The 25,358-nt window shown below is 49.3% G+C and overlaps 8 protein-coding genes across 8 annotated transcripts; 4 read left to right on the forward strand and 4 right to left on the reverse strand.

The window, feature by feature from the left end:
• Window positions 1–271: 271 nt before the first annotated feature.
• Window positions 272–2,509, forward strand: A1O9_05547 (uncharacterized protein; the record flags this gene model as incomplete). The annotated part of the gene is made up of 1 exon (XM_013404765.1): window positions 272–2,509. One exon carries the CDS (start codon window positions 272–274, stop codon window positions 2,507–2,509), a length of 2,238 nt encoding a protein of 745 aa, XP_013260219.1.
• A 2,920-nt stretch (window positions 2,510–5,429) lies between these two features.
• Window positions 5,430–5,684, forward strand: A1O9_05548 (uncharacterized protein; the record flags this gene model as incomplete). Its single annotated transcript, XM_013404766.1, has 1 exon — window positions 5,430–5,684. The coding sequence occupies one exon, from the start codon at window positions 5,430–5,432 to the stop codon at window positions 5,682–5,684; it is 255 nt and encodes an 84-aa protein (XP_013260220.1).
• A 768-nt stretch (window positions 5,685–6,452) lies between these two features.
• On the reverse strand, window positions 6,453–8,300 carry A1O9_05549 (uncharacterized protein; the record flags this gene model as incomplete). Its single annotated transcript, XM_013404767.1, has 3 exons — window positions 6,453–6,876; window positions 6,959–7,324; window positions 7,390–8,300. The coding sequence occupies 3 exons, from the start codon at window positions 8,298–8,300 to the stop codon at window positions 6,453–6,455; spliced, it is 1,701 nt and encodes a 566-aa protein (XP_013260221.1).
• An 861-nt stretch (window positions 8,301–9,161) lies between these two features.
• Window positions 9,162–10,968, forward strand: A1O9_05550 (uncharacterized protein; the record flags this gene model as incomplete). The annotated part of the gene is made up of 3 exons (XM_013404768.1): window positions 9,162–9,289; window positions 9,573–9,757; window positions 9,827–10,968. 3 exons carry the CDS (start codon window positions 9,162–9,164, stop codon window positions 10,966–10,968), a joined length of 1,455 nt encoding a protein of 484 aa, XP_013260222.1.
• An 861-nt stretch (window positions 10,969–11,829) lies between these two features.
• Window positions 11,830–13,020, reverse strand: A1O9_05551 (uncharacterized protein; the record flags this gene model as incomplete). The annotated part of the gene is made up of 3 exons (XM_013404769.1): window positions 11,830–12,393; window positions 12,444–12,845; window positions 12,943–13,020. The coding sequence occupies 3 exons, from the start codon at window positions 13,018–13,020 to the stop codon at window positions 11,830–11,832; spliced, it is 1,044 nt and encodes a 347-aa protein (XP_013260223.1).
• A 456-nt stretch (window positions 13,021–13,476) lies between these two features.
• On the reverse strand, window positions 13,477–14,718 carry A1O9_05552 (uncharacterized protein; the record flags this gene model as incomplete). The annotated part of the gene is made up of 1 exon (XM_013404770.1): window positions 13,477–14,718. One exon carries the CDS (start codon window positions 14,716–14,718, stop codon window positions 13,477–13,479), a length of 1,242 nt encoding a protein of 413 aa, XP_013260224.1.
• Window positions 14,719–17,392: 2,674 nt separating this feature from the next.
• A1O9_05553 (uncharacterized protein) lies at window positions 17,393–23,053 on the reverse strand (the record flags this gene model as incomplete). The annotated part of the gene is made up of 1 exon (XM_013404771.1): window positions 17,393–23,053. One exon carries the CDS (start codon window positions 23,051–23,053, stop codon window positions 17,393–17,395), a length of 5,661 nt encoding a protein of 1,886 aa, XP_013260225.1.
• An 893-nt stretch (window positions 23,054–23,946) lies between these two features.
• On the forward strand, window positions 23,947–25,294 carry A1O9_05554 (pyruvate dehydrogenase E2 component (dihydrolipoamide acetyltransferase); the record flags this gene model as incomplete). Its single annotated transcript, XM_013404772.1, has 2 exons — window positions 23,947–24,123; window positions 24,179–25,294. The coding sequence occupies 2 exons, from the start codon at window positions 23,947–23,949 to the stop codon at window positions 25,292–25,294; spliced, it is 1,293 nt and encodes a 430-aa protein (XP_013260226.1).
• Between the last annotated feature and the right edge of the window lie 64 nt (window positions 25,295–25,358).

Raw genomic sequence — 25,358 nt, forward strand, 5'->3', positions numbered from 1 at the left:
GTTTGCCATTTTCACCTATCACGAGTTTCCTTTGTTTGATCTATCGATAATCATTCTTTGTCGAGTCTTGATGACTTGCTCTATCACCTAACTCCACTGTTGACTGTGTCCCTCACATCCACACCTCGAAATTCCAATATTTCCATCTTCGCACCAACAAGATACACTGCCTATCTAATTCTCGTCTCCGAGATCAATCTCGTTCAAATCAAAACGTCCAGCAACTGACTATCTTTACCAACCCAGATAATTCGTTTTCAATCTCGACGACATGTCTGCCCCGTCAGCCTTTGCGGCTGGCCGTCCTCCATCCATGCCTGCTGGCAATCAATATGAGATACGAGACTACTACTCCAACCAAGACCCACCTCGGTCTTTACCACACAATGCACCATCCATCACACCCTACCTTGGCCTCCGGGCTCGACTATCACAGATCTGGTTCAATCGATGGACCATTCTCCTCCTACTTGTTCTTATTCGCACCCTTATTGCTATCGCTGGCATCGACAACAATTTAGCTTCAGCACGGCGCGAAGCACTTTCAGCATGTTCCGAAGTTGAATCGATGGGTTCTACCATGGCCTCCATGCCTCATTACATGTCTCAAGGTGTCAATGAGCTGGCCGCCAAAGGTGTCGAGAAATCAGTCAACGGCCTCATGGAAATGTCGACGTTGAGTGTGACAGCAGTCGAAGAGATAGCAGTCTTTGTCATCGGTATGATGACCAATACCTACCTTTGCCTCATCACACTCGCAGTGACTGGAAGTCTACAATCCGTCATTGGAGTTCTTGATTCTGCGCAAAAAGGCCTGAACACATTGACCAAGACCCTTGGCGATGACTTAGGCAGTGTAGTCGGAGATTTCGAGGACAAATATAACTCTTTGGTGAAGAGTCTATCTTCATTCTTCTCAATTGGCGGTCAAATTCCTACTCCCCCAACACTCGACCTTAGCAAGCAGGAAGATGCCGTGAGAAAACTCCAGCTCCCACCAAACCTCGATGCCGAACTTCAGAAGCTCAATAAGTCAATCCCCACCTTTGACGAAGTCAAAAATTTCACGGAATCCATTATCCGGCTCCCATTTGAAGAAGTCAAGAAGCTCATGGCTGAATCCATGGGCAATTACACCTTCAATCGTTCAGTATTCCCTGTCCCACAGAAAGAACAACTCAGTTTCTGTGGCGAAGATGATGGTATCAATGACTTCTTCAACAAGCTAACAGGTCTCGCTCACCTTGCCCGTCGTGTTTTTATTGGTGTTCTGGTTGTCCTCGCCGTCCTGGTCATGATTCCAATGGCCTGGCGAGAAATCAAACGATATCGCAGAGCCCAAGAACGCAGTCTCCTTGTCAATGCCAACGCCCGTGATCCCATGGACATTGTCTATCTTGTCAGCAGGCCATACTCTTCTTCCGCAGGTTTGAAGCTGTCACGAGGCTACGAATCGCAGCGAAAGAAAAACCTGATCAGATGGGTCATTGCGTATGCCACGAGTGAGGCTGCATTGTTCGTTCTAGCAATCGCACTTGCTGGCCTTTTTGCCTGTCTCTGTCAAGCCATTCTACTTTCGGCTTTGGCAAAGCAAGTCCCTGCCCTCAGTGATCAAGTTGGTGCTTTCAGTGACAAAGTCGTGGCTCAACTCAATAATGCATCAGAACAATGGGCAGTGGGTACTAACGCGGTCATTACGTCAACAGGGCAAGATATCAATACAGACATGCTTGGCTGGGTCAACACAACGACAACTGCAATCAACGATACTTTGAACATGTTTGTCGACAAAACAACCGAAATCTTGAACGATACCTTCGGCGGTACGCCTCTCTATGACCCGATCATGGATGTCCTCAATTGCCTAGCGTTGATGAAGATCGCTGGAATACAAAAAGGTCTTACTTGGGTATCGGATCACGCACATGTTGAATTCCCTCTTCTTGAGAATGACACATTCAGTCTTGGTGCCGTCCAGAGCCTTTCATCGTCAAGCGACCCAGATGATTCGTTTCTTTCTCTTTCGGGCGATGCTACTAGTGATAGAATCTCTAGTGCCGTCGCTCGATTCATCGATACTATTGAGGATGGGATTCGAACTGAAGCTCTTATTTCGACTGGCATTCTTCTCTTGTGGGTTTTCATTGTCTTCACTGGAGTCATTCGTGCCTTGACACTGTGGTACGGACGTGACAAGGTCCGTGGTGATGGCGGTGAATTTACCTCCTCTGTCACCACAGAAACCCGTTATCAAACATCCGATCAATTTCGTTCGGAGAATCAAGATCGATATAGCGGGTTTACCAATATTCCACTGTCAACAGTTCACACTAATCATCATGTGCCTCCAATGGAACCGGCTCCAAAATACACACCAGCACCAAAAGACATGGTAGTTCCAGAGGCTGAATTTCAAGGACCAAAACTAGCCTCGCAAAGACCGCAATCATACGGCACGTCAAATCCATTTGGAGATGACAAGCGGGCTGATCTGTGGAACAGGGACTGACCTCATTAAAATCTTGAGTAGATTACGAAGGCGAACAAAGAATTTGTTGGCGAACTCGTCAAGAAATTCCTGCTACAAGCTATTTCCCGGATTACGCAACTGACATGAGATCCACTCAAATTTCGAGCTGGAGCTGGATTGTTATCGCTTACAGCCACAACTAGCACAGTGGAGAATCACGCAACATTTGTGGAAGAGAATAAAATTTCGATTAAGAACCATGAAGTGCAACGAGCATATACGGGTGGCATTGGTATTGTGAGTGTGCATGTCGTATGATGACATGCTTGTGGCGGGACAATCCTCTTTCTTTGTTGTCCGCTGATGCGGAGCGATCAATACTCGGAAGATTCGGGCAACGCCATAATATGGTAGTCCAATTCTCGGAGAGTATTATCTGTGACCTTCACCAGGAGTACAAAGAAAGACGACCCCGCGAGGAAAATCGACCGAGGGAATCGTGCTCCTTCCCTGCCCCTTCACCGGTGGTGCAGACAGGTCCATTCACCTTTCGGGTGGGTGGATCTCGCCCAGTCTTCCGCTGACCTTTCGACGGCCCATTCCTCCCTTTTGTGGCCGTCGCGCCTCGCTGCGAGGTGTATAAGCAAGGCATTTGGCGTCAACAAAATAGAGGACTAGCACTGCATCATTATTATCGCAACCGGAGTCGCGTGATGGAGTGGAGCCATAAATCCTTTCGATCTAATAATACTAGGCCATTTAATGGTCATACTAGTATTCTCGAGGATGAAGCAGGTCTTGTCCTTTTTCAGGTTTGGACGCCATGGTGGTCTGAACCCCTTTGTTCCTGTTCTTTCCTTGGAGAAAGGAACATTGTTGTGTTGTTCTTTCCATCCCTAACTCCGTTGTTGAGTAGTGGTCTCGAGGGATATCTCATTGCTTGCTGTTGATTTGTGCGCGGATGTTGAGGCCCTCGTTTGGCGCTGTTTGTCATGCCTTCTGCTTCGCTTATCTGGAGGCCTCTGGTCTCAGCTCATGCAGTTCAAGCTCTCCACTGATCTTCGGAGAGGCTGGAAGTTCGACCGTGTGAGCGGGCAAGCGACTGATGGGAATTTGATGGTAGTGCTAGCGAGCTTCGCTCTTCGATATGTCAGTTTTTCATGGTCAAATTCGACGATTATCAGTGGCCCAAGCCAACTCTCGACTTGTACCAGGTCGTCAGTCACGGAGACAATCGCATGCAACTGGCCGTCGAGTACAGCCTTGTCTTATCGACGTCTCGAAGGAAGGTCGTCGTCTCCATATGTCCTCGGTAACACTGATATCCAGCATGCCGATATCTTCTGCTACTGGTATGCAGGGCTTACGGACGATGGCGACGTAGACTCGCTTCATGCAAGTCTGCACAACGCTCCCCCAAAAAGCCGTGGGTCGAACTTTTGCTCTACCGGTCGCCTCAAGTGGCCAAGTAGCTGGCGATCTACTTCTATGTTCCCTGTATGTAGACGATCCATTAGTAATGCAAACGTCTGACCTGACAAAACCCACGTTCCTAATTGAGTTTTTCAACTGATACCAACAATGCGTTGTGAATACGAAGGCGCTGGATATTGTAAAATCCTCCTCCTCGCAGTGCCAAGGGGCCTTCGCCACAGGTACGCTACCTTGCATCGAGCTACCGCATGCTTGCCAGCGGCTAGTCAGCATATGAACAACTCTATTCCGATGGTTGCCCAGACTGTTATCTCTGATATTCGTCTTGCAGTGGTCACACTTCCGATACGCTGGCTCCGGGAATGAGTTGCATGCTCAGGTGATATCAGACAAAACATTGCAAAGACATCTTGATCAGAATTTGCTTTCGCCACAAACGCATCTCCTCATACATCAGCCAGAGATTGCCAACGCTAGCAGAACCACCATCATCTCGTTCGAATGAGGCCAACACATTGGGATCAAAATGAGCATAATGCAAAGAGCGGTCGAGTTGGGACAGCAGCATTCGTTCCCATGGCTCGGCATGTTTCTATCGTGCTGCATCTTCGCGGCCTGGATCGTGAATCGACTTCTAATTTCGCCAAGAAGCAAACTTCCAGGGCCATGGTAAACTAAACTCTCTAGTATATTTGTCAAATACCACGAGTTCTATGGCAGTAAATGCTTATGGATACACGACTTGCATTAAAGTCATGGGCCTATTGTGCACCTAGCGCCAAATGAGGTTGTCTTCGCCACCTCCGAAGCGCTGAAAGAGATATATATCAATAGGGGAGGCTTCGCAAAGACAGATGTGATGAGGCTTTTTAGACAGAAGGGAATAACGTAACTCTACTATACCTGTGATGGCCTCGTCTGAATGCGTCGCTGACACCAGAGACGAAGCAACCTCTTCACTACGGAAGATAAAAGAGAAGTACGTCTGCCCTGAAGTTGTATCTGTGGAATCTTCTCTAAATGTGGCCTACAGCATATCGACATAAAAAGACGCTTCAATGATCGGTACGCCAATACTGCCATTCTACAATCACCCGTTCTCGCAGCCCTTCCGTGACCGTGCCGAAGCCTTCACTAGAGCTTGCTCAGCCATTCGCAACGCAGATGTATACTTGAGTTGGCAAAGCGTAATGAACATGAGGACACTAATATTCATACTACCTTGCAGCTCTATCTGCACTGCTACGCCCTTGACTGCGTGACATGCCTTCTGTTCCACTCCTACAGCACGAAATCAATAGAACATGGCAAGAATGACGAACTGGTTCAATCACTCACCTATCACGATACACGCAAGAGTGAGTGACACTGCTTAATACTTTCGATCGTGGATGAGCAATACTGAAAAGTAGCCCAAGGACTCGTCCTGCGTTACTATGTCCCGATCTTGGAAAAATGCTATGCCTGGTTCTCATGAGACAAGAGCAAAGGTGGGTCGTTGATCAGCGATTACGCTTGGTCGTCGATGCGCAAGAAAGGCCACGCGGCTTTCACATTGGCGAAGCGACTCCTGGAAAATCAAACCCTTGACTTTGGAATGGAACAAATGGTATCGGAGTTCCTAGACCATATCGGAGCGGGTATTGACGCAACAGCCGACAGGCTGGTGTTCTTGATGTGGGAACTATCGCAGGCCCACAACGGCGAGCGAATGGCGAGGCTGGCCGACGAGCTGCGCACGGTCGACAAGGCAGGACATTACTTGGGCGATTTACCGTAACTCGCGGCTACCATCAACGAAAGCCTCAGACTCCGGGCTCCGGGCACGCTTCCCTTGCAGAGGTATGTTCCACAGGGGGGACGGATGATGGATGGATATTTCGTGCCCGAGAATACGATCGTCGGCTGCCAGTCCTACATACTACACCGCTTCACTACAGATGTGCTCCCCAACCCGGAGATGTTTCTGCCCGAGCGATGGCTAGCCGATGCTGGCGAATCAGACCGCGTGCGTCATCTCTTTGCCTTTGGCGCTGGGCCGCGCACTTGCATCGGGAGATAGTAAGTCGGGAATCTTGTCTGATTGAATTGTTATGAGTCGTAAAGAGAGTGAGCGAAACTGACGTTCAACGACGTGACAGCTTTGCGGTTGCGGAAATGAGGGCGGTATTACACCGCCTCTACTCGAACTTTCGGACCCGGCCGGTGGATGATATGATGGCTTCGATGGCGATGTCAGATCAGTTCATGACGAGCAGCCCCGAGGGGGAGTGCTGCAGACTCACTTTTGAGCGCCTGGATGGTGTTTGATGTCAGTGCTAGTAATTCGACTTTATAAAGTGCTCGTGCTATGGGATAAAAGTCCGGTAGATTCCGATGTAATCATCGTACCAATTAGTCACATTTTATATCTCAACTACGGGATATGTTACAATCTTGAACTGGCGGTGCAGCACTGAGAGGACGTATTTCCCTCGGCTTTACGAATATCCAAAAAAGTGGACAGACTATCTGATTCTCACAAAGCTGCTTCCCTCCCTTCCTCTCCCTACGAAGAGGCGACGGAGGCGGTGGAAGCCTGATCCTTCACCCTGACGGTAATAGCCTGGGCCTTGATACCATCTTCCGCAGGCGTAGAACCCTCGATGATGGCCAACTGAGCCCCATATCCGTGGGTCTGATACTTCTTGAACTTCCAGACCGAAACTTTGTTTTGGAACAATTCGTCCAGCTCCTCCAAGCTGCGCGAACCTGTCTCTGGAAGGAAGAAAAAAGCCCAAATGGTCGCAACGATGGATATCGCGGCAAAGACGTATCCAATCCGAGCGCCGAGCGCCCCAGCATCGTCTGCTTGTATAAAGGGGCTCACAAAGCTGACGAGGACGGAGACACAGAAGCCCGTGAAGGTTGCGATCATGATGCTCTTTTCTCGTAGCTGTAGACTAGGAGTTTCGGCGGTCACCATCCACACACTAATGAATAGGTGGTCAGTGAAAGACGCGACGAACAGATATCAGAATGAAGTGATCGGGTGGGAGTGTGATCAGTACGTACCAGGAGCTCCAGCCAAAATTCATGCAAATGTCCCATATAAACATGCAAGCCAAAGCTCCTTTCATGACGGCAGGATCACTCGCCAACCCCGAGGTTGCGACACCCGTGGTGATAAACATGGTGGCCGTCATGAAGAATGCTGTGAAGGTCAAGATCGGACGCCGTCCCAGGCGATCGGCAAAATAAAACGCGCAAGCACATGCTAAAACCATCTCAAGCATGAACAAGACGCCAAGCTTGTATACGCTTTGCATGCCAAGGGCTTGAAGGAAGATGATTCTATAGCTTGACATGTACGAGTTTCCTTGTGACTGTTGGAGACACTGCACGCCGACAACGATCATCGTGCGGCGAAAGTTAGTACCCCTATAGCCTTCAGTTAGGAGTCGGGTATGCGCATGTGCGTTGATATGTAACATGCGCTGTCTTACCTGAAACACTCTTTCCACGATTTGGAAAAGTGTGCACTGTTTTCCAACTCCTGGGCCACGATTAAGGCTGTTTCTTCTTGGAGCACCTCGAGAGCCGTGTTGGGACGGAGGCGTGTCAGTGCCTTCTCTGCTTCGGCACGACGATCTTTGCCGACCAACCATCGAGGGCTTTCTGGGAGGAAAAACGTTGCCGCAAGAAAGCCAACTGGAATGATGAACTGAATGATGATCACTATGCGATAGGCCCACTGGTCGGTTCTGTCGTGCGTAGACAAAGTGACACATGAGACTGTCAAGCCTCCAATGCCCATGGAAGTTTGGTAAAAGTTGATCAAGGTCCCACGAATCTTAAGGGGTGATATTTCCGCGAGATATGCCGGGATACAGTTGGCCATAATCCCCAGGCCGACCGCATTGACGACTCGTCCGACGACCAGTTGCCAGTAGGACTTGAAGGCGGTGCTTTGGATGAGAACACCAATCACAGCCACCACTGTCGAAATTTGCAGCGTACGAACGCGACCAAGGGCATTACCAACCCAGCCTGATGCCAATGAACCAACTGCAAGACCTGCGATGGGGAGGCCGCTGCCAGCAGATTGAAGGCTTGCCGGGATGATCCAACCTTGAGATTCTTCGTCATAACGGCCAAAATCCTTCTGGAACTGGGTCATGCCGAGCAAACCCGACCAGTAGCCATAGTCTATACCTGTCAGTATGTACTTTTGCGCAGCAAGCGTATCGTCGAACCAATTCCAAACGAGATTCCGCCCATCTAGATACTGGTCAGCGGCGACGACTGGCTTTGAGGTAGCAATATCACTTACTGCTGCAAACATCGCACACAAGAACAATGGGACGTTCATCTCCTTCACGACATCTGCATCGTTGATCCACGCCTTGAGCGACATGGCTACTGAAAGTAGTCGGTCCCTTGCTCTCGATCTTTTTTCTCACAATGCCGAGGTAACTAGGTGAAGAGTAGAAAGTTGTCCACCTTTCGTGTTTGACGACACCATCCTGAGGCACGACGGGGAGTGATACCTCTCCTCTCTTATACTAACTCACTCGCAGTTCCGCCCTCACCTCCCTTGTGTAACAACATCCGATCGAGATAAGAGTGCGTGGACAGAAACCCACTCCCAATGGGAATGGTCGTCGGGTCGAGAGACCGTTAGAAAGCTTGTTTAGAGGGAGCGGCTTTGACCAAGAGTCTGTCTGTCAGACGGAATCGGCTTGTCACATGGTAAAATAAATACCGAGCGCCATTACCGCTAGTCCTGATCAGGCCATATATCAATTACCTACGGCGAGTGGCGCCATATTGAAGGATATATCAGTTCTAGGGATCCCAACATTTGGGAACTAGGAGGAATATTAGCTGTGACCGAGAAAAGAATCAGTACACATCGTCATATTTCAAGTGGACAGGACAACGAAAGGGACAGTCAGACATACGAGTACGTTTCCGATAAATGCAGATATCTCCTCTTCGCCCCAGTCAGGAGAAGACAACGCCTGCCGCTTGATAAATTGCCCAGCGCAAGGTTGACGGGCCGCTCAACGTGCGAAAGAAAAATGTTGTCTGTTATCCTTGGCTACTTTAGCACTGAGTTTGGATGTTGAAGAGCGAGACTTGGAAGCTGGCTGTCCAAATTGCCGAGCTGGTCTCTGGTCGGCTATTTGGATTCTTAGATAAGGGGATTAAGCGAGGCGGGACGCAACAAGCGTTCCAGTACCCGAGTAAAGTTTCAATTCTGGTCCCTTCAGTCATGGGTCCTGGGTGGGCGAAACCAAGTGCTGGCCAGTGGCAAGGTGAAGGAAATGTACTCCACAGACTCCCAGTCTCCATCTCGCACGACCCAGGATCGCCGCAAAGCCAAGAATTCCGAGCATCGGAGTGAGGGATCCCAAGTGAATCTGATAGCCCCGTTGATTCTGGTACCACATAAAAGCAACATTGGACCGGCGTGGTCTCTGACACTACAGACTTCCACCGTCAGAAATCAAGGTATCGACGATTAACTATCACAAGGCACGCCAGCAAGTCCAACTCTACACTGAACAGACGTAGCTATGTCTACCAGAACTGCGACTACACAGATGCTCACGACTGTATACGCGAATGAACAGCAAGTCAAAAGGACCTGTTTCAATTTTCTCTGACTGATATGAGGACACAGGCCGCCGCTGCTCGACCAAAGATTTGCGGTGCTCAAAGCTTCGCTTGTCAAGAAAGTACATAAACAGAAAGTGATTGAATCATATGGTCGCCTTGTCGACGTCTTGAACTCCGAGGTCAACCGCATCGAGAAGTCTGGGTCTTCTATGGTGCCTGAGATTGACTTCAACCATGTGCGCAACAACGGTAAGCGAGTCACACCAACCATTCAACTCGGGATCACCAATCATCCGAAATGCTAATCATCTGTTTCAGGCTGCACCCTTCCTCCAGACTTTGCCAACCTCGTGCGAGATAGAGGTTGCGTGATTCTGCGTAATGTTGTCCCAGAAGAACAAGCCGTCGTATGGGAGGCCAAGCTCAAGGACTACGTCCATCGACACCCCGGAGTAGGCGGCGTCCCTCCCAACAAGCCTGCTGGATGGAACATCTACTGGACCGAGCCACAGGTGCAAATTCGATCTCACCCTGCAGTATTAGAGGCCATGAACATTGTATCTCGACTCTGGAACGTTTCTGATCCATCTCTACTGATCGATCTGGACTCACAAGTTGTGTATCCTGACCGGATCCGGATTCGCCAGCCTTCCGATGATCCCGACCAATTCCCGTTACCACCTCACCTCGACAGCGGCGGGACCGAGCGCTGGGAGGACGACGCGTATCGTCAGAACTACGAGGCAATTTTCGAAGGCCGATGGCAAGAGTGGGACGGTTGGGCGGCTGACCAACGCCTCAACGCCCGCAGTGACCTGTACGCCAACAAAACGTCTTGCTCCGCATGGAGAAGTCTTCAGGGCTGGATATCGCTGTCTCACACAAACACCGGGGAGGGCACTCTGCGCCTGCTCCCGAGTCTCAAAGCATCCGTAGCATATATGCTGCTAAAACCTCTCTTCGTCAACGATGAATTTGACGATTCGCAGCCTACATTCCCAGGCGCCACGCCCGGATCAACGCAGTTCTTCCCAACACCAGAGCACCACCCCCACCTGGCCATAGACCGCGCCCTGATCGGAATACCTCCGGTGAGGCCCGGCGACTATGTTTTCTGGCACTGCGATTTGGTCCACGGCGTGGATACGACGAATCCCGGGAAGAATGATTCTACGGTTTTCTATAATGCATGTACTCCTCTGACGCCATACAACCTGGACTCGTTGCTTGGTAGCCGTGCGGCGTTTGAGAAGGGGGTCCCACCGCGTGACTTTGAGAGACTGCAGGGGGGATACGAGGTGGAAAACATGCACGATGATTGCGGCGCGCAGAAGGAGAATATCCTGTCTGATGATGGATTGAGGGCCATGGGATTCATGAGCCTTGATGAAACTGCTGAGCGGCTGACAGATGGTCAGAGGGAGATGAGGAGGATGGCGAATGTGAGCTTGGGTTTGTAAGTCTTAGTCCTCACTGGTCGCTTGCAGAACACAAACTGTTGTGTAAGTTGAACTCTGGTGTAGGGTTGAAGACGAGAAAATGTCAATTGATCGGGTTGACAGATTGCTGGGAAACACCTGCACATGGACTTTCCTATATTGCAGAACCCCCAAAATTCCAGGCTACCGGACGGAGCACTGCCATACTACCCAAGTAGTCATGAAACGGTACTCCTAGCCTAGAGTCCACTTCAGGAAGAATATCATTCCGAACTCATTTTATATATTTGTGACAATCCCGTGAATTGCCTCAACAGCTCTGCCTATCAAACCTGCCCTATATGCCGAGGCCGGGTCCAACGTGTAGCATATCATCAGAATTCCGATGTACAGGTCTGTCTATCCTTTTCAACAAGTACAGAGGAGAACGCGTTCCAAGAGTCTCTTCCATTCCGTCAAACAGCTTCCTGGCACAGAATCCGACTTATAGCGCTGCCAACCCTCGAGGCATCGAGTCCCGAGTCCGAATCCTCGGTGAGATCGGAGGACTCGAGTTCGACTCCCAGTCCCAGTCCCAGTCCCATTCCCAGTCCTAGCTATTTACAGTACACCATATTAATAAATTATTCCCTAGATTAAGCCCAGTTAGGCTACTCTTCAAGAAGTCCCTATATTATCTACTTTAAGTTCTTACTTAATAGACTATTTCGCTCTACTACCAATCCTCCTGGTAGGGGAGATAGAAGACTCTGTTAGGTCGTTATAGGTAAACAAAGAGTATAAAATACCTACTAGTTGAGGTTTTGATAGGGAGATAGTATATGGTAAAGAACTCGAGTCCTGACTCAAGTCTTTACTAACCTCAGGACTCGGACTCATGAGTTAGGACGATTTTCTCTGCCCAAGCAACCATCCAACACCATTCTTCGCATCTTCGTGATACTTGGGGACAGCAGGGTGATCAGGATGGGTATACCAAAACACATGTGGCAGGCCAGGGTAAATGTCCACCTTCGTCTTGACGTTATTTTCGCGTAGCTCTCGCTCATAAATCAACGCTTCGTCTCTCAGCATGTCCGCGCCGCAGATTTGAAAGTATGTTGGGGGGAGATTGGCATGGCCGGTTGGCCAGAGTAATGGGCTCCAGAGCGGCGAATTTACATCCGGCTCGTTGGTCTTGTCATAGAAGGCGATGGACGAGAAAGTCAGAGAAATGCCGTTTCGAAACTCCTCTCGGCTTCGGTAGAGTGGCTGGTACTTTTCTGTCACAGCTTGATGCGCCAAAGCAGGCGTCACACTGAGGTAGATCCCCGTCAAGGGTGGAGAGAGCTTCTCGTCCCGGGCCCGGTGCGATAGTGGGATGGTGATGTGCCCTCCAGCTGAGCAGCCACCGAGGACGAAGCCTTCACTCAAATCTGCTCCTATACTGCCAGCATTCACTATAATCTGTCGTCTTGTTAACGGGAGAGAATGTAGGCATTGCAATGGAGCCTCACCCATTGGACCGCGTCCCAAACATCCTCGTACGCCGTCGGGAACTTGTTCTCCGGAGCTAGCCGATACTCTAGCGATAGTGACACGCATCCAAGGTCTTTTGTCGCTCGAATACATAACAACGACTCCATCTCCGCGGTGCCAAAGGTGAACCCGCCTCCATGGAGCACGACAACCAGCGGTCTCCCGCGGACAAACTCCTGCTTGGGCTGATATAGAAGAGCACGTGTTTTGTGGCCATCGCGGCATGGGATGAAGATTTCCTGCTCTGAGACCTGGTCCTTGACCGTGTCCAGCAAGTTATCAGTGTCTTTTCGACTGTTGAATTCCCAGGAATTGCGATTATTGGAAAGGTTATCTAGCGAGGGCTCCGACTCGGGGTTCTTCTCCAGATCCTTGGCGACCTATGCATTTGTAAACAACCATGCAGAACGATAAGGCGTGAGAATTGCTAACAGCATCATACGTATCAAAGGTCAAATGTCTGTCTCTTCAACTTACCTGTGCAAAAAAGGGTTCAAGGATCCCAAAATTCTTCCATGTCGACGGATCATTCAAGGATGCTACAGAATCTGTCATCTTAAACACCTGTGAGGCCCCTGGTAAGTGAGGTCAGCGACCAAGTGCTTTTCTAACCCAAAGCCACGAGAGTGTTGGCCACGGTCTTAAAAGGGCTGCACTCTCGAGAACAAGTGGCACCCAACCGCTCGCGATCAGTCAAATGATAGGGTTGAGGATAGCCCCTTGATCGGATATCAGTAAACTTACTGGCACTCACGACGTCCACAGATGCCAGCCACCGTTCGGCTAGATCGGAAAGGATCAAGGTGTACTTACTCCATATCAGAGAGCGGGGCCACAAAGCTCGGCTAAACAGCCTTGTTGGAAGCTCAAAAAGTTTTCCGATTTAGGCGGTCGGCTTTTCGAGCAGATCGCCCTGACGAGAGCGTACTGCTCTGGGCAATTCTTCCGTAGCCCTGGTCGTGTTAAAACTAAGCTGTCATTCATAGCCCGACAATCTGGACCTCGGCTTCGCTAAATGACAAATCGATCGAGATCATCCCTCCGGACCAATTGTAAGAAATCTAGCCGTCTCTCGTTCAAACGCTGCTCGGCAAATGCCACCTTGAGGGCTTCATTCGCCCGACGATAATTCTGTCCCTGCGTGGAAAGGATCTGATATCGCTCCAAGATCCACGCTCGGTGGACAGGGTCGTCAGTTTCAAGAGCAGCAACGAATAAGGGCCAGGCGACCTGTAGAATTCCCTCCTCTCCCACATCACTATGTGCCTGATGAGCGAGGTCCAGAATCACGCGTAAGGCTGCCCGCTGCCGATAGTTTAGTGGACGGCGACGCCTGGCTATTCTGAAGAAGCACAAAAGCACAGCATTATACTGTGGGACCACAAAGCGAATGTTCGTGACATACCGGCGCCTCGGACACCCTTCAACCAATTGCAGGGAGCTTGCTACTTCAAGAATATCACCATACCTCACGGTGACATCGTTGAGCGCGCACGCTACTCTTTTCAGGTAGGCTTTGGCCTTAGGACTGTTACGCCAATCCACTACTGCGAGCTTGCTCAGCAAGTAACGCAGTTGTCCGCATTCTCCATAGAGATAGAACATATGACGAATCTCCATATCTTCGAGAAGCTGAGCCTGTGGATAAGACGCACCCCAGGTCTCTCGAAACGCAGCATGTGAATGTCTGTGAATGGTACGGAAGCCCTGAATCAGCGACTGGACTTCATCTCCAGCCAGCCCGTCCATTGCCTGGCCGAGAAACTCGTTGAATACTCCTCCTATGCCATTGAGTGCTGCCCCCCCATCGAGAAAAGAGATCCATATGATCATGCGAGCAGAAAATCCAGATATCTGCCAGTGGTCTTCCGGACCGCTCCGCGGGCTCATGGCTTCGAGTTCTTCTTCATCAAATATACAAGGCTTGCTCCGGTCAATAATGCGCGCAAGGTTTTGCAACCTGCCTTGTACAAGGTATCCAGCGCCTCTCAGGTGGATGATCAGACCGGACCCATAGCCATCGCCGAATTTCTGCTCATAGACCACCATGAGCCAGAGAGTACCGAGGATATAGTCGAGCTCCACAGTATCCACAATTTTTTGAATAGCAGTGGCTAGCAGCCGAAGTGCGGCTCCGTAATGGTCAGCGATTCGGGACTGGTGAGGCTGCGCTTGCGCTTCTTCATCTTCGTTTTCCTCCCTGGCAGTGCCATTCAAATTGGCAAGCTCCTGGCCACCTACGGCGCAGACCATGTGTAGGACCATAGAGTTCCGCCGTGCGAGGGTCCAGACGATAGCAGGTATCGAAAAGATAGGGTCTTTGGTGTCTTGTTTTGGTGAGAATACAAAGCGGAAGCAGCGGATTGCTGCATGGTCAGAGGACGACAATACCGTAGAACAGGCACTTGACAACCACTCGCTATCAACTCCGTGACTTTCGACATGGTTACTCACTTGGTCACTGGGAGTTGGGAAAGTTCTCCCTTGCTCTTCTCCTTGGATGTCTTGAAAGGAATATCCGATCTGAATGTGTGGTCCTTCAATAGCTGGCCGCGAAGGGACAATTGAAGTCCGCAGGTCAGTGTCATGTGAAAGCGATTGTTGTTGCCCCGGCGGCGTCGACGCGGCCTGGTCCTTCGGCTGGATGTGCGTCGGCTGTTTCTTGGTATATGCCTTGCGCTGCCGTGGTTCGTAGTCGCAAAGCCTTCCTAGCCTCTCACACCGGCGGCAGCTAGGACGTTCCTCGTCACATTTGACCTTTCTTTGCCGACAGGTCCAGCATCCTCGACGGGATCAGGACTTGTTGTGTGGTGGGCCCGCAGTACTAGTCATCAAAATTGCTCTTGGATAGAAGTATGTATGCTCCGCGCCTTGCACTGATTTCGATAAGGACAAAGTGGTAGTATCGGGTAGAGTGTTTTGGAAAATAAAGCGAAGAGACAGCAGCTCGCAGTTTCCTTCTCGGCACACCCATGGGGTATTACCAGCCTGGGTCATTTGAAATCAAAATAGCCGAGGGTGCGGGAATAAAAAGTGCCGAGATTCCAGTGATAATCTGGTAGCTAGTACATAGTAATTAGTAGTTCCGCTGAAGCCTAGCAAAGAATACATAATATACGAGAAAACAGTTCCTTATCGTAAGTACATACTACTATATACAGTACATAGTACTCGGCAGGTATATTTCATAGATACCTGCTTAGTACTAGTTGGTATTACGTATGTACCTTGGGAGCCGGTGTAGCGAGAAATGAAGGGCAGGACATCTACTTCCCAGATCTTGAAAACCCAGAATTCCAAATCAAATTATTGGGCCAATCGTTTCCCATATGCACTCTTCGTATGTAGTAGATGGGTGTAAAATACTAAGTACATAACTGTATGTACACTACTATATAGTACGTACTAGTACTAGATGCAATGGCCATTGATACATGCATGTATATAGTATGCCAGCTGGCAACCAGATTGGTACTACATCCTAGAACAAAGGCAAGATCGAGATTACTGTACTATACCTAGTACACGCAATGCTGCTTCGGGGCGTGGGATGTATAGCTAAAGTCAGGAATCTATGTACTACTAATGTAATGCAGGAACTATTGTAATTATGGATATAGTACGACTACATAGTAAGTAGTGCCACTTTTTAAAATATTTATGTACTATATAGTATATGTAAGTAGTACTTATAGGAAAGTGAATCACGGGAGGAGTACAGAATTCTACCGAGGACACAGCCTTAACTACATAGCGTACATACTATATATACGCGTACTATGTATATAACCTATGGACTAATGTAACCAAGTGCTGTTATATAGCATTTATAATAGTACTAAGGGCTAACGGCTACTGTATATGCACTTAGGAATATAGTAGCAGTAAGTACTGAGAGATCCTACGAACTTTAAGTATATAGTACATAGTGGTTCTAGCTTAGAATGTACATAATATTTCATGTTGCTTAGCCACGCTAGTATACTTTGGGAAGGTTTCGTGACTCGTTCCTATCTCAGGGGCGCATGCTAAGTTAGTCACCCCTATCCACGATGCAGGAACTACTACGTATGTACCCAGGGCACTATATATGTACTATGGACATATGTATGTACCTTTCTAACATACACGTACATTACTTAGGTACCTGCTATTAGTGCCTAGGATACTATGTAAATAGTATACCGAGTATATGTCGTACTATGTATGTATTTAGGAAGTTTCGAAGGTTCAATGTCATGTTTTTAGAGCAAATTACTAAAGCAGAGCAAGTATACTCTGTAGTTACTATGTCAATATACTACATACATACATATATGGTACTTGAAACTTGAGTACTATAGTCCATGTATGTACTACATAGTATATATGTTGACCTAAACTAGTACTTAGTACTATGTCCTGCAGCACTGAAAATCCTCCATGATTGTCTTTTAGTGGATCTAATCACATCACCTCTCTCGCTCTGTGGTGGACTCAAGATGTACCGGTTCTACTGACACGACTTTCTCTCCTACTCCTCGCAGACGGAGATCGAAATTCGTGACCTCCACCCACGCTGCCATTCCTAGTAGAACCTACACTATTCTCCCTGCCTCGAGAATGCGGCGTATACTCTGGCATGCCGAATCTCAGCTCACCCACACGCCGGAACAAGGCCCAGAGCGCGTTGCGAAGATCAGGCGTGCCGACTTCTTTTTCTAACAGCCCTACTGCTAGAGGATAGAAAGTCTCGAGGTGTTTCTCGAAACTTTCGCGAGGGAAGTTTGTGTAGCCTTCGAGGACGTCAATGACAACCGGTCGCCAGGCCACTATGTTGCGTTGTTGGGTGTCTTCCTCGAGCAAGAGGAAGGAGCGTATAATATCGGCACACAGACTGTGAGAGGGAGGATTAGTCAAATGCTCGATTTGAGTTGAATAGAACAACTTACGGAATCAATGCGCCTTCAGTCTGGTCTCTACTCGACCTTCGCTCTTCCCCTTCATCGTGGTACATCCTGAGTAGTATACTTACATATGTGTTTGCCGAACCAGACTCCTGTTTCAGTAGATTGGGCGGTTGGCGCATGAATCCTTGACGCCACAACGCCATTCTGAGATCTTTGTCACCATTGAACTTCTTCGCGAATTGATAGGACTTCTTTAGGAGTGCCATCAAGCGGAGAAGTTCAGATGATGGTATTTGTGCATAGACTGAATCATTCGAGAACAACTCTGCAACAGTCTCGATCATCAACAATTGCAATACGCAATTAGTGATGATCTTATTGAAGAAACGTCGGCGTGCCGCAGTCACTACAGGAACGGGGGTCTGAAGATCAGAGTGTGGGCGATAATCTTCAAGCTCTTGTGTTGATTGTGAGTGAGGAATGTCAGCAGTTGGGACATCGCCTTTGTGTTCCAGGGAAGAGTCAGGAGCAGGAAATGGATCGGGGCCTCCATTCGTTGTGGGAGTTTCGACAATCGTCGTTCCTGATATCGATAGACCTTCGGCTCCGTCGGTAGCTGGGGTAGGCCGAGCATCTGACATGGTGGCAGCAGCGGAGAATAACTCATAAGCCGTGGTTCGATTGAAGAGCTCCACAAACGCTGTGACAATTCGAGCCCAATGCTCTGGTGTGAATTTGGTGACATTTTGCAAAATCAGTTGCTGCAAACAATTGCTGCCGATCCGAGCAATTGTGTCGTTCTCTTGACAGATGCATAACGTGAGAAGGTCCAAGAATCTATCCAGCATGTGCTCCAAAGAGTCAAAGTAATGCGTAAACAGTGTGATCATGTTCCTGAGTGCTTGAATCATAGTTGTTGATAACCACACCGACAACTCTTCATGGTTGGGTGCCTTTGACATTTCAGATTTTGACTGCAGGACAACGAAGATTGGGTATAGGAGCTGTCGCCATAGCACGTCCCAAAAATCAATAGGGAAGTCACCGCCATACCTGATCAATGTATCGAAGAGATAAGTAAGAGCCCGTGAACGAACTTCCAGATCTTCGCCAGTCATTAGAACATCCTGGTATGCTATAAGGACAGGATACCAGAATTGTTCTTCTTCGGTCTGAGAGGTTGGCTGTTTCACACCAGCTACCACCGATCCATCCAAATCTGCGGCTTTGAAGTGTCTTTTAGATAGAGGACATTCAGGTGTTTTCAACATCTTGGGGACTGTGGATTTCAGTAGTTCAATTGCTTGTAACGACTTCTTCTGAAACTTGAGGTTCTTTGAAAATTCTGTCAGGCAGACAATGAGGTCGGGGAATGAACCTTGCGAAATGACAACACCAAATCGCGTGTTGTAAATTTGGGTGGTGTAATCAAAGGCTATGTTAACGATTGCTTCATACTGTTCTCTGGCCGCAATCGAAAATACTCCAAACATTGTCTTCCAACCTGATCTGATGTTGTCTCCACGGGCTTGGATCATCTGAATCAGACACCGTAGAACCATGTCTTTCACCGTAACGACAGTTGTATTGGACATGACGTGCTCGAATGGCTTCAAAAAGTCCTTCTGGAACTTGAAACCTGGCAGTTCCTCAATCTCCATAAATCTCATGGACAGTTGACGGAGGGAATCAAGAGCGAAGAACACAACCGTTGTGTTGTTGTGGCAGCCAACCTGATTGAAATGTTCTCCGAGAACTTCCCAGATGCGCGTCCACTCTATCCTGACTCTCGTCATATTGTAGTAGCTGATCTCTACCAGTTTCTGTAAGCTATACGTCCGCGGGGATTCACTGTTGCCTGAGGACTGGATTTCTTGCCAGCTGACTTCACTCAGAGCACGAACAAAATCGATTATAGCTTCGGATGACAATTTGGCGGTGTTTGTAAAGATCCGATCTACCCCACGGACCATATCCGTTGATTTTGTTTCATCCGCGACTTCAGGTCGGAAGGTATGCGATGATCTTGGTCTGGGACGCCTTGGTGCTTGCATGGACTTCCGGCTACCTCTACTATCTCTCGAGTTCGAAGGCAGAGGAATATTTGCCCTTGAAACATCTGGAATGACACCTTCGTCGATTCCAGTGGACAACAATTGAAGGCGATCGAGCTGACTGATACACATTAGAACTTCTCGCCAAGCACCTTTCAACAAATCGCCCTCGCTGAGAGCCACTTCGATGAGGACTTTCAAAGCTTCGATATTCTTCGCCATCATCTCTTTGAGGTTGTTGAGGTTTGTAAATTTAGCAAGGGCAGTCACGAAGGCGACCCTGGGTGTCTCTAGATCAAATCGACAGGCTATCCTGATAGCCAGTTTGAGACCATCGAGACATTGTTTGATGAGGTCGAGATTCTGCGCATCCTGCATTTGGCTTGAGAATCCAGATAAAAAGGACATCCATGAGACATTAAACATTGGGCCCACATGTTTGGTGGAGGTGGCTGGTATGAATCGCGACAGCGCTTCTCGTACAGCCGATCGTTTCTGCGCACGGATAAGGCTGCGATAAAGCTGCTCGGTCTTGTTTGCCATCTCTTCCGAAGCTTGAGCATATTTCTCTTTCTGCAAATCACGTCCAACATTTGCCAGTGCTTGTCCAGCTCTGGAGGCTAGACCCGTGGCAGCAGTCGCATTTGCGATCCCCAATTCGGCAGCATGTTCGCGCTCAGAAGTCAATACTATTTCATGGCTCGCGATCTCGTCATAAATTGTGGCCAGATACTCTTGTGGCAAATCTTGACCATCATTGATACCCCGGTTGTTCTTGACGAAGTCTTCCAGGGTCATCCGTCTACCCTTCATCTTGGTGCTGTGCTGATCGGTGTTTAGTAGAATCACCGAGTATGCAAGAATATATGCTGTGTCAGCATTTGCAAATGCGTTTGGGTTACCAGAGAGATAGCGTTCGGCGAACTTGAGCATGAATCTGTCGATCTTCTGTGCCTCTCCTGGTAGCCTGAAACTCTGTAGAAATTGTCTAAGGGCATCGACGAATCTCCTCTTGCTGAATTCCATCAGATCGACGAAGGCATGCATAGTGGCTACGTTCTGTTCATCGCCTTCTCCGAGGTATTCACCAAGCATAGCCTTATCGAGTTTATCATTTCCAAGTAAAAACTTGGCAATATCTTGAGGACTATCACTTCGAATAAATCCATCGGCCAAGAGTTGCTTGATTCCCCGTTTAGCTTTGAAGTTGAACTGTCTGATTCCATTGTTCAATGCCGATTTGCGCATCCGCACCCGCTCAATCTCGTTGGGATCGTCTTCTGCAACTGGGGTTGAGACACCAGATTCACTGCCAAAGCCCGGCACTCGGGGCGAGGGAGGAGGTCTCTCACTCGTGTCAAGTGATTCTCTTGAATCCTCGAAAGATCCCCTCGAAGCTGGATATCGAGATCCGTTCACAGGCTCCTGTCCGCTCTGTGTGGACCAGTTGTCGAGAGAATTCAAGATCTCCACTAAGCAACGCAGTGATTGTTGCTTTAAGAGATATTCCCCTGGTATGGATGATGGTGGAGGAGGCGGGTGGCTGAGGGTTGCTGTAGAGAGACCTGGCAGCAGGGAGCCTTTGGTATGCCATTCCGATGAAGGTGTAGCGGGTTTTGCTTGTTGCTCTTGATATTGATGCTGCTGACCAGGAGTAATAACGACTGGTGTGCTACAAATTCGCGACAAGTGCTCAATAATTTCTTGATACATGTTATCCAGTGCAGTCCGGTCGCAATCATAGTTCAGGTAGACTTCGACCAAAGCGCGTGGATCAGCCGATAGCCTTTCCAAAACATTCATGAATTTTTCTTTTTGGAAAAGTGGAGCAGTTCGCTTCTCCAAAACAGCGAGATAGACCTCTTTAAGGAACACTTCGATTTCTTTCTTGAGCAGTACACGTAGGTGCTTCAAAGATAACCAGAAGATCTCGCAGCAAACTTCAAAAACTCGAGGGACAGAACTGGAGGCATTGCGAGACAAGCTCAGGCAGAGATGAGGCTTGGCAACCTGCAAGAATGGAGTACTGTCTTCGTTGTTTCCACTCTTGATTATGGAGAACGGGGAGGTGAAGACCGGAGTATAGTTGTTGATGAGGTGGTAGATGAGATGAAGAGACAAGAGTTTGGATCTCATGTTCTGTGATCTGAGATCTTGTTGTTGGTCGTGTGTCAGAACTTTCTGACTTAGCTTGCACAATGATCGAAAGACGAGAAACGCGTCTTTTATGTAGATATCATCCTCGTCCTCGGAAGACAGCTCCGCATCCTCTCGATCTTCCTGCAAACTTGCACGGGACACCGGGCCAGAACTGGAGCGAGTATTCTTGCGATCTCTCCTCGCTCGAGTCACCGTGGTAGGGGCGCTATCGGCCACTAACGCGTCGTCCAGATTCTTGTTTTGTTCGAAGCTTTGTAGAGTCAATTTCTCTTGGATCTTGGTAACCCCTTCTCCTAGATGAGGGGGAGTCTCTTGGTCGGGCGTATCCATCTGACCGTTGATATCGCTTTGCTCGAACATTGAGGCGTCTCCCGAAAGAGCCTCGTCCGATTTCGACTCGTTTTGCTCTCTTGAACGGGCCTCCTTCACATCGAGACGCGTTCGTACGCGGGAAAATACCGTTGCGATCATTTGCAACAACGACCCTTGTGCCACTTGTTGATTTTGGCTAGATTTTGAATAGATGAAGATGTTGTATACTTGCCTGACAGCCTTGAGGAGACCGGCACCGTGAACAACAATCTTGTCGTCCAGAACTGCCGCAAGTAGGGATTTGATGATTTGTTGTTGAATCTCAACTGCAGTCGCTTCATTTTCGAAGCAATCGCAGATAGCCTCGATTGCTCTTTCGATCAAAGGCGGAGTATCTGTACCATCAGGTTGGCTTGCCGCTACAACTGGAAAGGCAAAGTAGGAATAGCTGATGAGCTTTCCAATACAGTCCAGTGCCGTCACCTGCATTTGTACATTGAACGACTTGGTTGCCATCTGTAAGGGCCGAAAGAGGATTTCAGGATTGAGAGCATGCTCAGAGTTTTTGATGTTGGCCAGAGCTGCTTGGACAGCATCTGTGAATTCCTTGTTCCTCTTGACTTCCTTCGAAGCTCCAATTGTTTCCAGCGCACTAATCACAAAGACCGTAGAAGTAACCGGCAGCGGGCGAGAGACGGTTGTCGATTTCGAGTCAGACCTTTGCAGGCGCGAATCAGGAGCGATTTCTGGGTGAGAGACATTTTCGTCCTGCTGTTGGATCGAGGACGTCGTCTCACTCTCGGCCTCCTCCTGCGGTAGTCTCTCTGATTCCTGTTTATGGCTCTCGAGCTGCGGAGTTTGTGTTTGTTCTATGTGAGCGTCCGACTCTCCATTGGAATCTGCCTGCGAGCCTCCTGGCATAGTGTGGCCATCTTCAGAATCCCCGTCTTGTTCGTCGTCGTCGTCGACGTCTTCAGCGTCTTCGTCTGTTTCGGCATCGGCATCCTCGACAGTAATGGTTACGCCATGACTAGGGACACCATCGTCGTTCCGGTCTCCATCAGGAGCTTTTGAATTTTCAGACTCGTCAACCCTATCGGACGAAGCATTCCCCAAGTGTCGTTGGTGGTCCGGGGTAGGATTTCTGGATGCCTCGCTCGAGACGCCAGACATTTGGCCGGCGAGGTAAGGGAAGATCCAGGGAACAGTGGAGGAATTCGTTCATGCAGAGAAGAGAAATAGCTAGGTTCGCGCATTGCCCATCATCAACCTCTGGACATTTCTAAGCACTAGGAAACGAGAACTGTACAGATGTCTATCACGGGTGACGGATTCCCTTCCCTGCGGAGACATGAATCTGGCATAATTTCTGGAGGTGGGAGCATAGAGACCAGACATGTAATACGGTGAAATACGTGAGCCAATGTCAATGTCACGTGATCCTTTCTCGTCGCGGAGCTTGACCTCGAATTTTGGGAATTTCTGGGACGTTGAGGGTGAGCAGCGAGCTAGGTTTCCACTTCGGGGCCCGGCTCTCTTACCCTGCTATTCGTAACTCAACCACTTTTCCCTGGCCAGCACCAACACTTGAGGTAGACTGTGCCGGCTCTTGCTGCCACTGCTTTTCTGCATTTTGGGCCATTCCGTGTCCTTCGTCGTCGCTCATTTTCCTCAGCCCCCCTTCCCTTCCCACTGCGGCACTCTTTAATTACCTAGGTGCTCTTTGCCGCTCCGAGATCCTGGCTCCTGTCATGGCGACCTCAACCATGCTCGCTCGCTCAGGGACACGTCTCATTCTCCAGTCTACTCCAAGCTCCAGACTGAGTCGAAGTGCTCTGCAGAGGCTACCCAGTGCCGTAACGTATGCAACAGGCCTCACTGGAACCGACTTCTCAAGCTAACACTGCTCACAGTTACCAACATCTTCCCTGCCTCTCCGTGTTGGGCCGTTACTATGCCTCCAAATGTACGGACTGGGAATATTGTACTCATTGCAACCGTGCTGACCGTGATGAGCAGCATTCCCCCCTCATACTATCATTAGCATGCCGGCCCTCTCACCTACCATGACCGCCGGAAATATTGGCGTTTGGCAGAAGAAACCTGGTGACACTTTGGCCCCCGGTGATGTCCTGGTCGAGATCGAAACAGACAAAGCTCAGATGGACTTTGAGTTCCAAGAGGAGGGTGTTTTGGCGAAGGTTCTCAAGGCTTCAGGAGAGAAGGATGTCGCAGTCGGAAATGTAAGATTTATACTGACGGTTCAACCCGGTTCACCACACACTGACACGTATTTAGCCGATCGCCGTACTGGTTGAAGAGGGAACGGACGTTTCCGAGTTCGAATCATTCACCGTCGAGGATGCGGGAGGCGAAAAAGCCCCCGCAAAAGAGGCACCAAAGGAAGAAGCCTCTGAATCTACAGAAACACCAGATTCTGGCTCAGGAACCGCGCCTCCCAGTGACGAGTCCGCCGCGCCGGCAGCAGTTGAGTCTGACTCAACAGGGGACAAGCTTCAGCCGGCCTTGGATAGAGAGCCTACCATCAGTCCGGCAGCTAAGAAGGCTGCCTTGGACAAAGGTGTTTCATTGAAGTCTCTCAAGGGCACCGGTCCCGGTGGTCGCATCACCTTGGAAGATGTCGAGAAGGCCACATCAGGTGCAGTTAGTTCCCCGGCTGCCGCTGGCACCACCGCAGGTCCAACATATGAGGATATCCCCGCCACCTCCATGAGAAAGACAATCGCCACCAGGCTGCAGCAATCCATGAACCAGAACCCACATTACTTTGTGTCCACAACGTTGTCTGTCACCAAGCTACTTAAACTGCGAGAAGCACTCAACGCTACATCTGAGGGCAAGTACAAGCTATCTGTCAACGACTTCTTGATCAAAGCTGTGGCAGTTGCCAGCAAGAAGGTTCCTACAGTGAACTCCAGCTGGAGGGAATCGGGTGGTCAAACCGTTATTCGTCAACACAATGTGGTGGACGTGAGCGTTGCTGTGGCTACGCCTGTGGGCTTGATGACTCCTATCGTCAAGAATGCTGACAGCATCGGTCTCTCCACAATTTCTGCTTCAGTCAAAGAGCTTGGAAAGCGAGCACGGGACGGCAAGCTCAAGCCCGAAGAGTACCAAGGTGGTACCATCACGATCAGCAACATGGGAATGAACGCCGCAGTAGAACGGTTTACGGCGGTGATCAATCCACCCCAAGCGGCGATCCTCGCCGTCGGCACAACACGTAAAGTGGCGGTTCCAGTCGAGACCGAAGAAGGCACGGTGACCGAGTGGGATGATCAGATCATTGTGACCGGTAGCTTCGACCATAAGGTTGTGGATGGAGCTGTGGGGGGTGAATGGATCCGAGAGTTGAAGAAGGTAGTTGAGAATCCTCTGGAAATGCTGCTGTGAACTTCTGCATGGGTTTAGTTGGGTTTAGCGAGGCTGGTGGCAGGAAGGTCATGTGTAAAATATT

This window comes from Exophiala aquamarina (genome assembly GCF_000709125.1).
Source record: "Exophiala aquamarina CBS 119918 chromosome Unknown aczIA-supercont1.4, whole genome shotgun sequence".
In the NCBI taxonomy this organism is placed as follows: domain Eukaryota; kingdom Fungi; phylum Ascomycota; class Eurotiomycetes; order Chaetothyriales; family Herpotrichiellaceae; genus Exophiala; species Exophiala aquamarina.